The sequence below is a fragment of the Citrus sinensis genome, chromosome 2, assembly GCF_022201045.2.
Source record: "Citrus sinensis cultivar Valencia sweet orange chromosome 2, DVS_A1.0, whole genome shotgun sequence".
Classification (NCBI taxonomy): domain Eukaryota; kingdom Viridiplantae; phylum Streptophyta; class Magnoliopsida; order Sapindales; family Rutaceae; genus Citrus; species Citrus sinensis.
In genome coordinates, this window is record NC_068557.1 from 25,654,215 (window position 1) to 25,667,832 (window position 13,618).

Below are 13,618 nucleotides of genomic sequence, written 5' to 3' on the forward strand. Positions count from 1 at the left end.
AAATACAACTGTACACTGTTCGCATCTTATTCGTATGACTCAGCCGTCTCTATCTTTATTCTTTGTCCAAAAAGGTCTGCCCACCTTTTCTGACGTGGCGCGGATCTTCACCATATACCCAGTATTATTCTGCCACATAATTGGATGAACATTAAATCCTATTTTACTAAATAATTACATCTAGGTCCCTGATTTTTCCATAAACACAAATAAGGATTTAATATGCAATTCGCTTAAGAGGCTCCTGCTATTTTGATCTTTCCTAATTTCTATTCACGGCCTTATTAAATATTTACTAGCATTGCATTTATTTTACTGGGGCATAAAATAAAATTATAGAGATAATTATTTTAAGGTACGGATGTCTATACTTTTTAAAAAATATGGATCTGACTTAACACGGTAATAAAATATTTCTATAGTGATTATTTAGGTAAGAATAACCTTTATACACTTATAATAAATTTTGTTCTTAATTTAAACTAGTTATAAATAAAAATAAACTCTATATTTTGATAAATTATAATTTTTCTAGATATCTTCTTAAGAAACTTGTCTCTATATAGTAATAATCATTTGTATATTGTAGAGAGGTACATGTTATTATACATTAAAGGTTTAAAATTGATTAAAATATTTTTTTAAGTTGTTTGAGATGTGATTTATTTTTTTGAAGTTGTTACCAATTTATTAATTATATAGTATTTATAAGTTTATACTGAGAAAAAATATTAAAGACAATGCATACATTTAAACTTTTAAGATAACTTGCATATTCATACCGTACATAAAAATACGTGTACTAACTTTTTGAAATTATGTCCATCTTTTTATCAACATATATATATTAAATTTGGCATTAATTATTTTAGTGCGCACTTTACCTCCATATCATTTGCATCAAGGATAATTAAATCAAAATAATAATATTTTGTAACCACACATCTACTAAATTATAATCTCCTCGTATTAATATTATAACCATAGAGAGATTTAACTATATATGTTGGTATAGAAATGATGATAAAATTATTATAACATCATATAGTGTTAAGTCGAATCTACATTTAAAAAAGGTAAAGACATCTACACTAGAAAAGAACTCATTATAAAGATATATTAAATATGAAAATGTTATAAATTCTTAACCCACAATTTTTATAAGATAAATACATTAACTGTTAAGGCAAAAAATATTAGTTGTAATTATGATATATATTAGCTGTGAAATAAATAAATAAATAAGTAAAGTTGATGTTTAAGAAATATTTAGTTAGTTGCATTTTAAAGATGAATCAATAATTACAAATATAATCCAATTATAGATGATTTCATTGTTAAGAAAACACAAAAGTAAAATAATGGAGTAACAGTAGTCAGGACTTTTCTACTAAAAAATAGAAACTATATAGTAATTTGTAAATATTTAAAAGCTCAGTGATCTAGATGTTATTAACTTAAAATCCCATTATTTTATTATCTTCAACCTCCACCCTTGTTGCCTTTATAAACGTGACTCACACATCATTGCAAGCCTCTCCCCTCTGCAACTCAAAATTTCTCTCCTCTGTTTCCATTTTTCATTGAAAAAGTCTAGCTTTTTTGTGTTCCCTTGTGTTGCTTCATAGCCATATGGAGATTCTAGTAGTCAATAGAATAATTGATTTCGAAACAAACATAAACCCTTCATTAGTATCCCAAGTTTCTGCAGTTTCTGGGATTGGCAAGTTTTACCAAACTTACAATTTATGGAAGTGGGGCGCTTTAATACTTGCCCTAATTGCTTCGTTCACAACTATAATCAATAGAGTCAAGGCTTTGATTGTTAAATTACAGAAACACCCTTCTCTGTCCTCATCACAACATCATCAGCTTCTCGATGACGACGATTGCGAGACAGATTCTATTTCTTCGGACGACGAAGACGAACAAGAACGAGATGGTGATGGCGATGAAGAAGAAGAGGAGGAAGAGGAGGAGTCAGGAACGACGCCGTTTTATACTTCTCGGAACTGGCAACGACATGTTGACGAAGATTTTCGCGTGAGAGGTTCTGGAGACGTGTGCGACGACGACGAACAATGGAAAAACCGTAATTTGGGACTTAGACGACGTCGTAGGAATATCGGAGATCTATTCTCTTGGTCGGAGTTGATGATGACTAGTGGCAAAAACGTTGTTAAGCTTTGGGATAATCTCGGGTTAGGATTAGGCTTAAACTTGGAAGATTATTCGGAAAACGAGTTTACGATTTACGACATGAATTATGAACGAGAATTCCGAAAAATCGCCTCCATTTTCGGCAGGAAAGACGAGAGTCCGGCGTTTGTTTCTGCATCGTCGTCCCCGGCGGTGATCGTCTCCGCCGCCACGAGTGGCAGCGGCAGAGTTGCGTTAGGTGGGTGGGACACGCGTATCGGTTCGAGATTGCCGGCGATGCTGGCCGAATGGCGGCCGAAACTCGGGAATATCGTTGGGATCAAGGCCGGAGGAATTGAGAAAGTTCTCGTCAGGGATAGCGTCAGTAACGCGTTAACGGTTGGTGACATGCGCAAGGTTAACTCGCCGTTAGATGACCCGACCGAGGCTGACGTGGACACGTGGTGGGATGCTGACGCTGTTATTGTGACGGAGGACTGCTTGGACAACTCAAATTAGGAAATATTTATTAATATGGAAAACAAAATAATTTGTAAATAATTTATGCTGTATTTGTTTTCAATTTATATTTGCTGCCAACGACCAAGAACCACCCAATGATCCGGGGTAGATTTCTTCAATTTATTTTGGGGTTCTAAATATATAGAAAATATGGGGTTCAAAAAAGAACATATTGATAAATGGGATTTCATATTATTATCTAGCTAGCCATATTGATCGTAAGTATTTTAGAAACAACAATATGCATGTGATGTGCGACAAATATTATGTTATTTGAATTTAAAATTTATGGATTTGAAAATACTAATTTTTTACTAATTTATATTTGCCCTAAATTATATTTAATATAACTTACAATTAATAATATTGACTTCACATGGCCCACTTGCATGTTACTCACTATTGTATTATTTTTGTTAGTTGTAAGTGAGATTGTCTTCATATTTTAGCAACACGTTCAATTCACTTTACCGCAAAATACGTGTTCAAATTTAAAAAAGTCTAAGAAGTGGAAATTGAATCATTTGATGTTACAATTGATTGATTAAAACATACATTTCACACGTTGAAACAGACACTTCAGATAGGTTTGAAATAGGAGATTAACCAAATTCGAAAGTTAAAAGCCAAGAAAGCTGAATTTATTGACGGTAGCAGACCAAAGTTTCTTTCTACGTTTTTAGGCAAAGAAATGAAGACTGCTAACTAACAATTAAATACGGGGTTCGGCTATGTTGGAGTTTATTTATGGTGAAATACGAATCTCAGCCACATACGTAAAGTGATAAATAATAAATAATGAGTTATAATGAGCTTTTTACTATTTATTACATTGCGTGTGTGGTTGAGATTCGTGCTTCACCGTAGATGAACTCCAACATAGCCTAACCTTAAATACGACTTCATATGCGAATGGGTTCGTAGTCCATTGGGACGATTGAGACGCATGAATTCGAGTTTCAACAATTCTCTTTCTATTAAGATTTTATTTAACTCTCCGCATTAAAAGTAAAATAAATCTCACTTCGGTATTAAGTGAGGTTATTCTTGGATTGAATTTTTGTTATAAATTTTCAGTATTTGTCACTAACTCTTTCATACTGGAAGGATTACGGGCGACACTAACTTTTTCAGCCATTTCTTTCAAATTTCAACTTTTAGGTAAATTACTTTTGTCTTTTCCCAATAATTTTCAGTTAAATATTTGTTTATTTGATAGCTAGCTACCTTCAACTGAACTGAAATGATAGAAATCGACAAGGTCGATCACAATTCACAGCACCTTACCTAAAGATTGCTAATTGACAAACGTTACATGAAAATTTCATGCATTTTTAAATCATGCATAAATTTTAACCATAGTTGACAAATTTTGATAAATTCTGGAGCAAGACCAAATCTTCAGTTGTGTCACTGCAAATTGATTAGTTAACATCATATGTATTTTTTTTTTTTTAATTTCGGCACTTGGATGAAAAAAGTGAAACACAAATTCAATTTATTAACATTCACAATTACAAATAAACTGAAAAAGGCAATTTCATCTTCTCGTATATTTGTCAAAATTTTGTAAACTAAATTTTATCAAAGTAGCATTAACGGGTATTATTAAGACGCAAATGACCAATCTTTTATTCAAATATATCATTACTCTTTCCTTAAAACTAATAACCCATTTTGATTATGAAAGCTAGCTAGCTAGCTAGTGATGGCGACAATTCTTCTGCAACAGATGACATATTATTTTTAATGCACGAGAGAAGGAAGAAAGATAGCATAGTTGGCAAGAAATTTTATGATAAAACAGAATATGAAATACTTTTATCAATTAATATATTTGATTTGTTGCTGAAGCTAAAGAATCAGTGCAATTCCTTGGAAATTATTATTAAGTTATAAAATTAATAAGTTCACAAGCAAACTTTTACTTAAGAGAAATAATTGTGCAGTTGTACCTAATGACAGGTTGAGGAAAATAAAAGTTAAGGTATATATGATGACCCATATAAAAGGGGAAATTAATTTATTTAATTTTAATCGAATGATTGGCAGCAATCCATCAAACATTCCCACCAGCACTGAAATTATTCTTTTCAATGATCTATTCTTGAAAAAGAAATAAGCTTTTGATGAGTTGTGAAAGTCCATTGTCGAAAGGAAGAGGATATATATTTAGTTGCTTGTGCTTTGCAGCATCATTTGAAAAATGTAGTATTCTTTACATCTATAACAAAATGTCCGCAAGTTGTTGAAATCAACTTTTGATACCATTTCTCACAGGATTGATTCAATATTGGCCTTATACCACTTGCAAGGAATATATTTATATTGCGTTTATTTTCCAGATTACGAAATCTGAATCTAGAATCAGAATTATTGACAACGTTTATTTCGTAAAATAGAGTCATGAACCGGAATCAGAATCGTGGGACTCACAACTATTTGAGAATAAGGAATTGGAGACTTATTCCCAAGGGAAGAGGTGGAAATGAATCTCCTATTATCAGGATTGACTATTTTGCTCTCCTCCAAAATTAAGAATACCTATATTGTCCTTATTTATAATTAATTAATATATTATTATAATTATAAATTAATTAATATATTATTAACAGTAATTAATAATAATTATTGTTTTAAATAAATAATCACAATAATTAATATATTTTATAATAATAATTAATATTATATTATAATTAATTATTATATTATATTAATTAATTAAAAATTTTACAATTAATTAATATATTAATATATTATTGACAATAATTAATAATAATAATAATTTTGAATAAATAATCACTATAATTAAAATATAAAATAATAATTATAACAATAATTCATTAAGTACTTTTTAGTAATTTGTTACAATCTAACTCATTCCGATTCCAATTCCGATTCCAACGTAAAATAAACAAATCAAGGGATTCCAACCCATTCTGATTCTAATTCTTATAGGTCAAATAAACTATTTATTCTAAGGCTCCGTTTGGTACAACTTATTAAATAGAGCTTATAACAATAGAGCTTATAGCAGTAGAGCTTATACCAATAGAGTTTTTGGACAAAAAGTCATTGGGTGTTTGGTTGTCAATAAAAAAAACACTTTTGAATCATTAAACTGTATGATTTTTTTTTATTATATATTTTTTAGATAAGCTCTTTAACCTCTACTCCCAAAAGCTCAAATTTTGGGCTTTTGCTAGTAGAGGTAAATTAGCTTATTTAAGCTAAAAAAACTCTACTAAAAAAATAACCAAACACCATAAAATTTTTTAAAAAGTGCTTATGCGATTAAATAAGCACTTATGGCTCTTAAATAAGCCATACCAAACAGGCACTAAGTGCCTATTTGGTATGGCTTATTTAAGAGTCACAAATGCTTATTTAATCCCATAAGTACTTTTTAAAATTTTATGGTGTTTGGTTATTTTTTTAGTAGAGTTTTTTTAGCTTAAATAAGCTAATTTATTTCTACTAGCAAAAGCCCAAAATTTAAGATTTTGGGAGTAGAGGTTAGAGAGCTTTTCCAAAACATATATAATATCAAAAATATCCTTAACATATTTCATTAATTACATAATACTCTTTGTATAAAACATACCCAACGAAAATTGTTGCCGCCATATAAACATATTGATGCCGCCACTTCACTTTATATCTATTTTTTTTTAAATAACCAGCACTTTAATTTTGCAATCCCTAATACATAACCAACATTTGAGAGACCAATCATAGTCATAGCCAACATTTTTGGTGAGAAGGATGCCAGGTAATTCGACATTTCTCATGTTCCGTTAACATTTCAGTTATATTATTGATCATCATTTTAATTTGGATAGTATTAATTGTTTAGGAGAATATATCAATTATGCAATTTTTTATTTTGAAAATTAAAGAAATGATTGAACTGATTTTTTCTTATTAATTGATAGCTTGGATGCATTTTGTTACATGTTATATAATTATAAATACATATCTTTTTTGGTAATTTAATTACACAAAAGTATTTTTAATTTTACACAACCAAACAATTTAATAGTTCAAAAGTATTTTTTTAATTGACAAACAAACACCCAATAGTTTTTTGTCCAAAAGCTCTATTGTTATAAGCTCTATTTAATAAGCTGTACCAAACGGAGCCTAATTCTCATTCCTTATTTCAATTCCATCTTATTCTGATTACTGACAATTAAACTCAACATTAGTGTTATGAGATAAAACTATTAGAGAATTTGATAGTGCCTCTCTAGGATTGTGTACATTTTATTATTTCAATTGAAAATTTATTTTTGGGCTCAATTAATTGAGTTCTTAAAATTTGTGATGTGAAGTTCGAACTCCGCTAATATTGATGTATACTGAATTAAATTGTTCTAAGACTAGATTAAAAAAAAAAAACAACAACAAATCAATTTGAGTAAGAGAGGCCTTTTCAATATTAATTAGATATTGTTCTTCCGAATGTTTTTAAAAATTGACTAGTCTTAACTTGGATACCACTAGTTAGGATAAGATTCGTCGTTTCAACCTAAAACCAATGAGACGAAAGTCTGCACAGGAAGCCAAAGCCATTTATTACATTCGATGCCATACCCTCTGAATTTGATATAAGAGCCATCCATATTGGCGAAGCAGCATCGTTGCAACTTTGCATCCTATCAAGTTATTAATATTTTCAAAAAGTAAACCAAACCTAATTGATTATCTTAAAAAGGGAAAAAAAAAAAAGATTAAGTCCAAAGAATAAAAGTGAAGATTGATTGATAATGATATTTGAAGAGGTTGAATAAAGTGAATAAAAAGTTTAATGTTCCATCCAAATCAACAAATACTACTTTCAAGAAAAGACACTCCTTTATTTTGCCAAAAACTTTTGGTAGAAAATACAAAAAAAAAATATATGAAGAGCACATGGCTGGAGACTTGATGGTTCTGATACCGCTGGACTCAATTTCCTGGTGGACCGAGTACAGACACATGATTTCGGGCCCAGTAATTTTGTATGAACTTTAATTTTGGTTCAGGCCCACGGTCCATTTAAGTGGAGGTTATGACCCATATTGGCTTTGCCGTCTCTTTTGACCAAGTAAAATTATGAAGCAGGTGAATTTGAATACGGGTACGTATGCTTTGTTCATGTATCTCGCAGAACAGCTGTGCTTGACTTTTGCACAGCTGCATTATTATAGAAGAATTTCACATTTACCCACTATGAAATATGGATGGATTCGAATTTGGGTCGAACTCGTGGTTCAACCCGATTCCGAGTCATTTCTCTCGAAGATTCAAAAGATTTATTTAATTGCGGCCGAACTCGAATGATTCAATCTTTTATATTTGAAGAAGTTAAGAGTGTTGATAAAGTTAATCTTTCCCCCCCTCGCTCTCTCTCTCTTTTCCCCCCTAATCCCATCCATCAAGGCCTGCTTATTTGCCTGTGAACTATAGCGCCCCTAAAAATATAATACAACGTATTGTTATTTTGTATTACACACAAAATTTTATTAAATAGAGTTTACTCTCGAGGGACATGACGTTGATATTATACATAAGAAATTGATAATGTCATAAATAACGACCAGAGTTCGGCATTGACTGCAACTATGTTCAAAAATTTTTTTGGGCGTAACTTCGAAGTGAAAGCGGATCTGTAGTCTATACATTTTCAAGAATGAATCATAGCGGCCATAAGAAAGAAGAAAAGATCATTACAATGATAGTTAAGAGTGTTAAACACACAGATTTTATATCGAGACGTAAATAAAAAGATCAAATAAGCACTATTCAAGAACAAAATAATCTATTGACCGCCATTGGATGGACAAATTAAAGAATGAATTCATTGTTCTGAATTGAACTAGTACATAATTAATTCACATAAAATCATGACTTACGCTTTTGGATCTCCCCTTGTAGCAAATACTGAAATTAGACGCTAAAAAAAGACGATGAAGAAAGATTAACAAAACAAGGAAACATATATATATTGAACCTATACCTAGCTAGCTATGAACAAGATTAATTAAGAAAAAACAAAGAACCCACTTAATTGAATTTCATTGTCAGCACTCAGGAAGTCCTTTGATGAACTCGAAAAGGGACGGTGAGATTGGATTATTTGCCGAATTAATTGGAGAAGCATACATGGACTCTGGAAACCTGAACATGGGCTTCGGCGAGCAGAAGAAATCAGTTGATGCCGTTGGCGTAAAGAGTGGCACATCGGCCAAAAATGGATTCGTTGGAGCCTTCAAAATAGGAGAAGTGGATATTGATGAATCAGCCCCTCCACAATCGCCAGTACCGCCACCGAGCTTCTGATCGTGATCTGAATCCTCCTCATGATGATCATGATCGAGACGAGGCATCTGCTTCGGCTTCTTCAGCACTACAGCCTGAGCTTTTTGCGTTCTTGGTGCAGCTTCGTGATTACCATCACTTCCTGTGAGTTTTTGCACCAAAGCCATGAAATCCCTAGGCTGTGTATGAATAACCTTGGGTGAATGAGCATATATGATAACCGGTCGCCTTTGTTGGTCCTGCTCCTGCTCCTGCTTATTATTATGAACCAATAATAATGAGTTTGAAGATGAAGAAGGTAGCTTGTGAATGACGTGTGAATCTTTGTTGATCTTCAATGGAGATGGGCGAGGGCCGTTGATCTCTCTCACATTCCTCACCGAACGTTGGTGGTCAAAATCATCATCATGGAACTTCGGAGGGCTCATGTTGTTCAAATGAATCTGACGTACTCTGAAGATATATGAAAAAGGCTAAGTTTGTTTGTAATCTCTAAAAAGGGGATAATTGAAATTGAAAGTTAGCTGGGATGGATGCTATATTTATGTGAAGAGCCAGCGATTCTGACCGTTGACAAACAATAATACAAAAAGAAAAAAAGGAACTAATTAATTAAGCCTTGAAGAATAGTAAGCTATTTGCTGTGTATTTTGACATTGACAATCCCATGTCTGGCTAGCAAACCTTATTTTCATTGGGCCATTTTTGGCGGCTTCTCGTTTAGTTGTTGTTCCCCCCCCCCCCCCCCCCCCCCCCCCCCCCCCCTTTTTTTTTGTTTTTTTTAAATCATATATACTTTATCCTAATTTAACTTTCGTTAATTCCTATAATTACGTGTCACATATAACTTAGTTGTCAAGCCTTAGTTGTCAAACAAGTTGGGCCACTTGTGTGTGTATAGTTGTTGTTAACTTCTAATACCTTAATTTGATTAACTTAGGTTTATATTGACCTATAAATAGTCGGCGTTTAATTATGATCATATATATATCTAATAAAAGCTAAATCTAGGTAGGTTCTTTTATTAATAGAATCAATATTCAATACTTAGCGGTGCATACATCATGCATATATATGGCAATGTTTATGTACAAAACATTGACTGTGTTTTACAGAGGGAAAAAAAAAACGTGATATTTCTTTTTGCATGAGTTTCAAGAGAGGCTCCTCGCCTGATAAAATATTTTATCTGTTTTATTGAAATATTCATCAATGCTTTGATACGAGAATTATTAGCAGTTAATTTGAATTGAAAATACCTCCTACGGGATATTTCCAAGCACTCCCTTGAGATAAAACTCAAAATAGAAATCTTGAATTATTTTTATTTATTTATTTATTTTTTAGCAGTTTTGAGTACAAAAACAGTAAAAGAAAAAAAAAAAGAAAAAAGAAAAAAAATGAACAATACATTGAAAAGTTTTTTGAGACTGCGACGACGACATAATGGATAAAGAAAAATTTTGTTGTGAATTTTCAAAACTCAAAACTTTCGGGGGACTAAAACCTAATAAAATAAAATTCTACTAAATGTAGACTGAAGCTTATTCGAAGCTCACCCAGCAAGAGATAAGAACTCTTTTTTAACAGGCTGGCCTACGGTCAATCTTGACTTTTGGAAGAGTGTTGAAATTCAAGGAAATGTCAAACAAATGAAATGAAATGAAAGAGATAGAGACACACATACACTGCATATGTAGAATAAATAATAATATTATTAATTAAGGCAACCCAACGCCGCCGGAGTTGACACCACGGCGAGGAAACCGAATAATCTATACACACATTGGTTCATTTGTCACCTCATGTTCCCATCATCAATCTTATAAAACTCAATATATACGTTAATGACTTTATAATATGAATATACATACGGGCGTCGTATTATTCTTCAAGCTCTTCATTACTACTTGGTGATTATTCGTTTTATAAATTTTGACTATTAATTGTTTACCATAATTAATTATTATGTAATGACCTTCCAGGGCTGGTGGCTTTGTCTGGTCAAATTTGAAGTGCATTATTTCGTAGAAAATAATAATCCATGGGCCGGAACGGAAATAGTTTTATCCTCATTGTTTAATCGAATAAGAGTTTCAACTGTCGGCACCGTTCGATATTCTCTTCAAACTCCTTTTCTAATTATACCCGCATAATATCGAAAATACCCTTTTTTTTTTCTTTTCCCATAATATATACATGTTTTCCGTTTGTAATTTTGTTTCTATTTATCGGTCATATAAATAATGAATAAATACATGTGTACCTATGATAACATTTAAAAAAAAAAAAAAAATCGAGGAAACAGATATGTACCTATAAAACGGACATAAATTATTATACAAATTGCTTGCGGGCATTACCAATCGAAACATTTCCCAGAAGTCCAAATGCAGATACACACATATGTTCTTCTTCAGTCAATCTATGAATCCGGCTGTGGGATTGGGAGTTTCATCACCATGAACAATTGTTCGTCTATAATGAAAAAGAGAAGAGAGATGGGGCAGAAGATAAAAAATAAAATAAAAAATCATACATGTGCTAGCAAAATAAATTATTATTTTTTTAAATATGATTAAAGAGAGAAAATATAAGTGTGATTAATTTTATTTGTATTTGTCTTAAAGTGTAATTTCAATAAAATATGGATTTTATAAGATTAATGAAGGGGTGTCAATAGTTCAACTCTTCAAATAAAGTTGGTGTTACTATCAAAAATTGATGATACGTCCAAAGGTCTAATCTAACCCATGAGGTACGTATTTTATAATACATCCAAGCTATTATGCTTGGGCAATCACTAAGGGCTATGGTTTGAAAGGTACGGGTACACTAAAATGAGATTTAATTTGTATTGAATTCTTGGCTTAACCCATTTGAGGGACCTTAGCCCATAAGGAAATACCTTTTTAAATGAGTTAGTGGAGAGCCATTATTCAAGAATAATAAGTCTAGTCTAAAGCAGTAAATTATGCTAAAAGTCAATAAGTATGGTTAACAATTAATATAATACTTGTAATATTATTAACAAAAGCGGCTAAGCATGCGTGAAATTTGATGCAAATATACATGTAAATCAATGCAAAGATGAAAGTCAATAAGTATGGTAAACAATTAATACAATGTTTATGAAATTGACAACGAAAATGACTAAGCACGAATGAAATTTAAATGACGAATAAATGGTAATGAAAAAATGAAGCCCATAAATAGCAAGCTTCACAATTCATTTTGGCATCCACCTTTAGTTGAGTAATCAAAGTTGCAACAAGAGCTTATTTAAGCCATGGCAATATATTAATATACTTTTGGACCTTATTCTCCAGATCACACAACAGAATCAAGAGAAACGCAGATCTCTAAACTCGAATTTTCAATCAAGCCAATAATATTTCAATCGAGAAAGAGCCCATCCTTATAACATGTGACTTGGTGAAATTCTTGCCCCAAACAAAAGGATACTTAATTAATTTATTATTAAGCAAAGCAAGGTTTGATATACAACAGTATGTGACACTAGTTAGTGGTACTTAGTTAATATACGACAGTATGTGGCACTTAATTAATTTATTATTAAGCAAAGCGATATACAAAAGTCTGTGGTACTAATTAGAAATATTTAACTTCATCTAATTAATTTTTGGGTGGCAATTAAATTTTAAGATATGTAACTTACACGAACTACAAGTAGTTTCTCACGACCCTTTAATTGTTTGGCTGACAAAAATTGAGATTAAAAAAAAAAAAAAAAGGCTTCTTGTAGTTGATGTAAGTTAGGTGTTATAACTTAGCAAGAGCCTAATTGTTGAATGTTTGTCAATTAATATAAGGGGAAAGGACATATGGAATCCCATTAACTGTTTGATTTAGAGCCTGTAATGATCCAAATTATCAATCGAGTTGAGCTTTTAATAAGTATCAAATTGTAGCTTTACTTAATTACAACTAATTTTCATTCTTCATGACAAATTGTAAATGCTGAAAAACCATTTTGTGATATTGATACCAAAAAAGATAAATAAAGATGTTGTTTGTTTATGTTTATAAAATAATTTTGTTCAATTTATTTATACATTTTATTTTTTAGTATTATAATTTTAATCAAAATGAGATCAAATTTCATATAGCAATAAATATTTTTTTTAAAAATCCTTTCATAATTTTTTAAGTTTAAGAAATTAATATAAAATGAACAATAAAATAATAAATCTAGAATTAACTTAAAATAAAGCACCATTATTCATTCTTACTAGGAAAAAGTTATTATTATTATTATTATTTTTTAAAAAGAGGGATCTTCATCTTATATTTGATATAATAGAAAATCATACAAAATTTAAAGAACAATAAACAGAATTATAAAAAAAAAAAAAAAGTACCTGAATCTTGTTAAGAAGAGAAAAGGGTTGTTGAGTGGTTACTAAAGAAGAAAAAGATAACGTGTAGAAGAAGTGAAAAATTGAAGGGAAAATTAAATAAAGAATTAATAAAGTAATAATTGAAACAACAATAACAATAGTGAGTCAATACCCCTTTTTGCCTTACCTTTTCCAGTCCTTCTCCAAATAGTCAAGAACGCGAATTTAGCATTGAGTTTTTTTTTTTTTTTTTTTTTAATAAAAGTTTAAAAACAAAAATATTTTATTCTCTA

At 31.0% G+C, this 13,618-nt stretch overlaps 2 protein-coding genes across 2 annotated transcripts; one reads left to right on the top strand and one right to left on the bottom strand.

The window, feature by feature from the left end:
• Positions 1–1,520: 1,520 nt before the first annotated feature.
• LOC102620772 (uncharacterized) lies at positions 1,521–2,863 on the top strand. Its single transcript, XM_006468646.4, has one exon. The coding sequence runs from the start codon at positions 1,633–1,635 to the stop codon at positions 2,656–2,658; it is 1,026 nt and encodes a 341-aa protein (XP_006468709.1). The 5' UTR covers positions 1,521–1,632; the 3' UTR covers positions 2,659–2,863.
• A 5,621-nt stretch (positions 2,864–8,484) lies between these two features.
• LOC102626555 (protein MKS1-like) lies at positions 8,485–9,502 on the bottom strand. The gene has a single exon (XM_006469023.4). It carries the CDS (start codon positions 9,390–9,392, stop codon positions 8,727–8,729), a length of 666 nt encoding a protein of 221 aa, XP_006469086.1. The 5' UTR covers positions 9,393–9,502; the 3' UTR covers positions 8,485–8,726.
• Between the last annotated feature and the right edge of the window lie 4,116 nt (positions 9,503–13,618).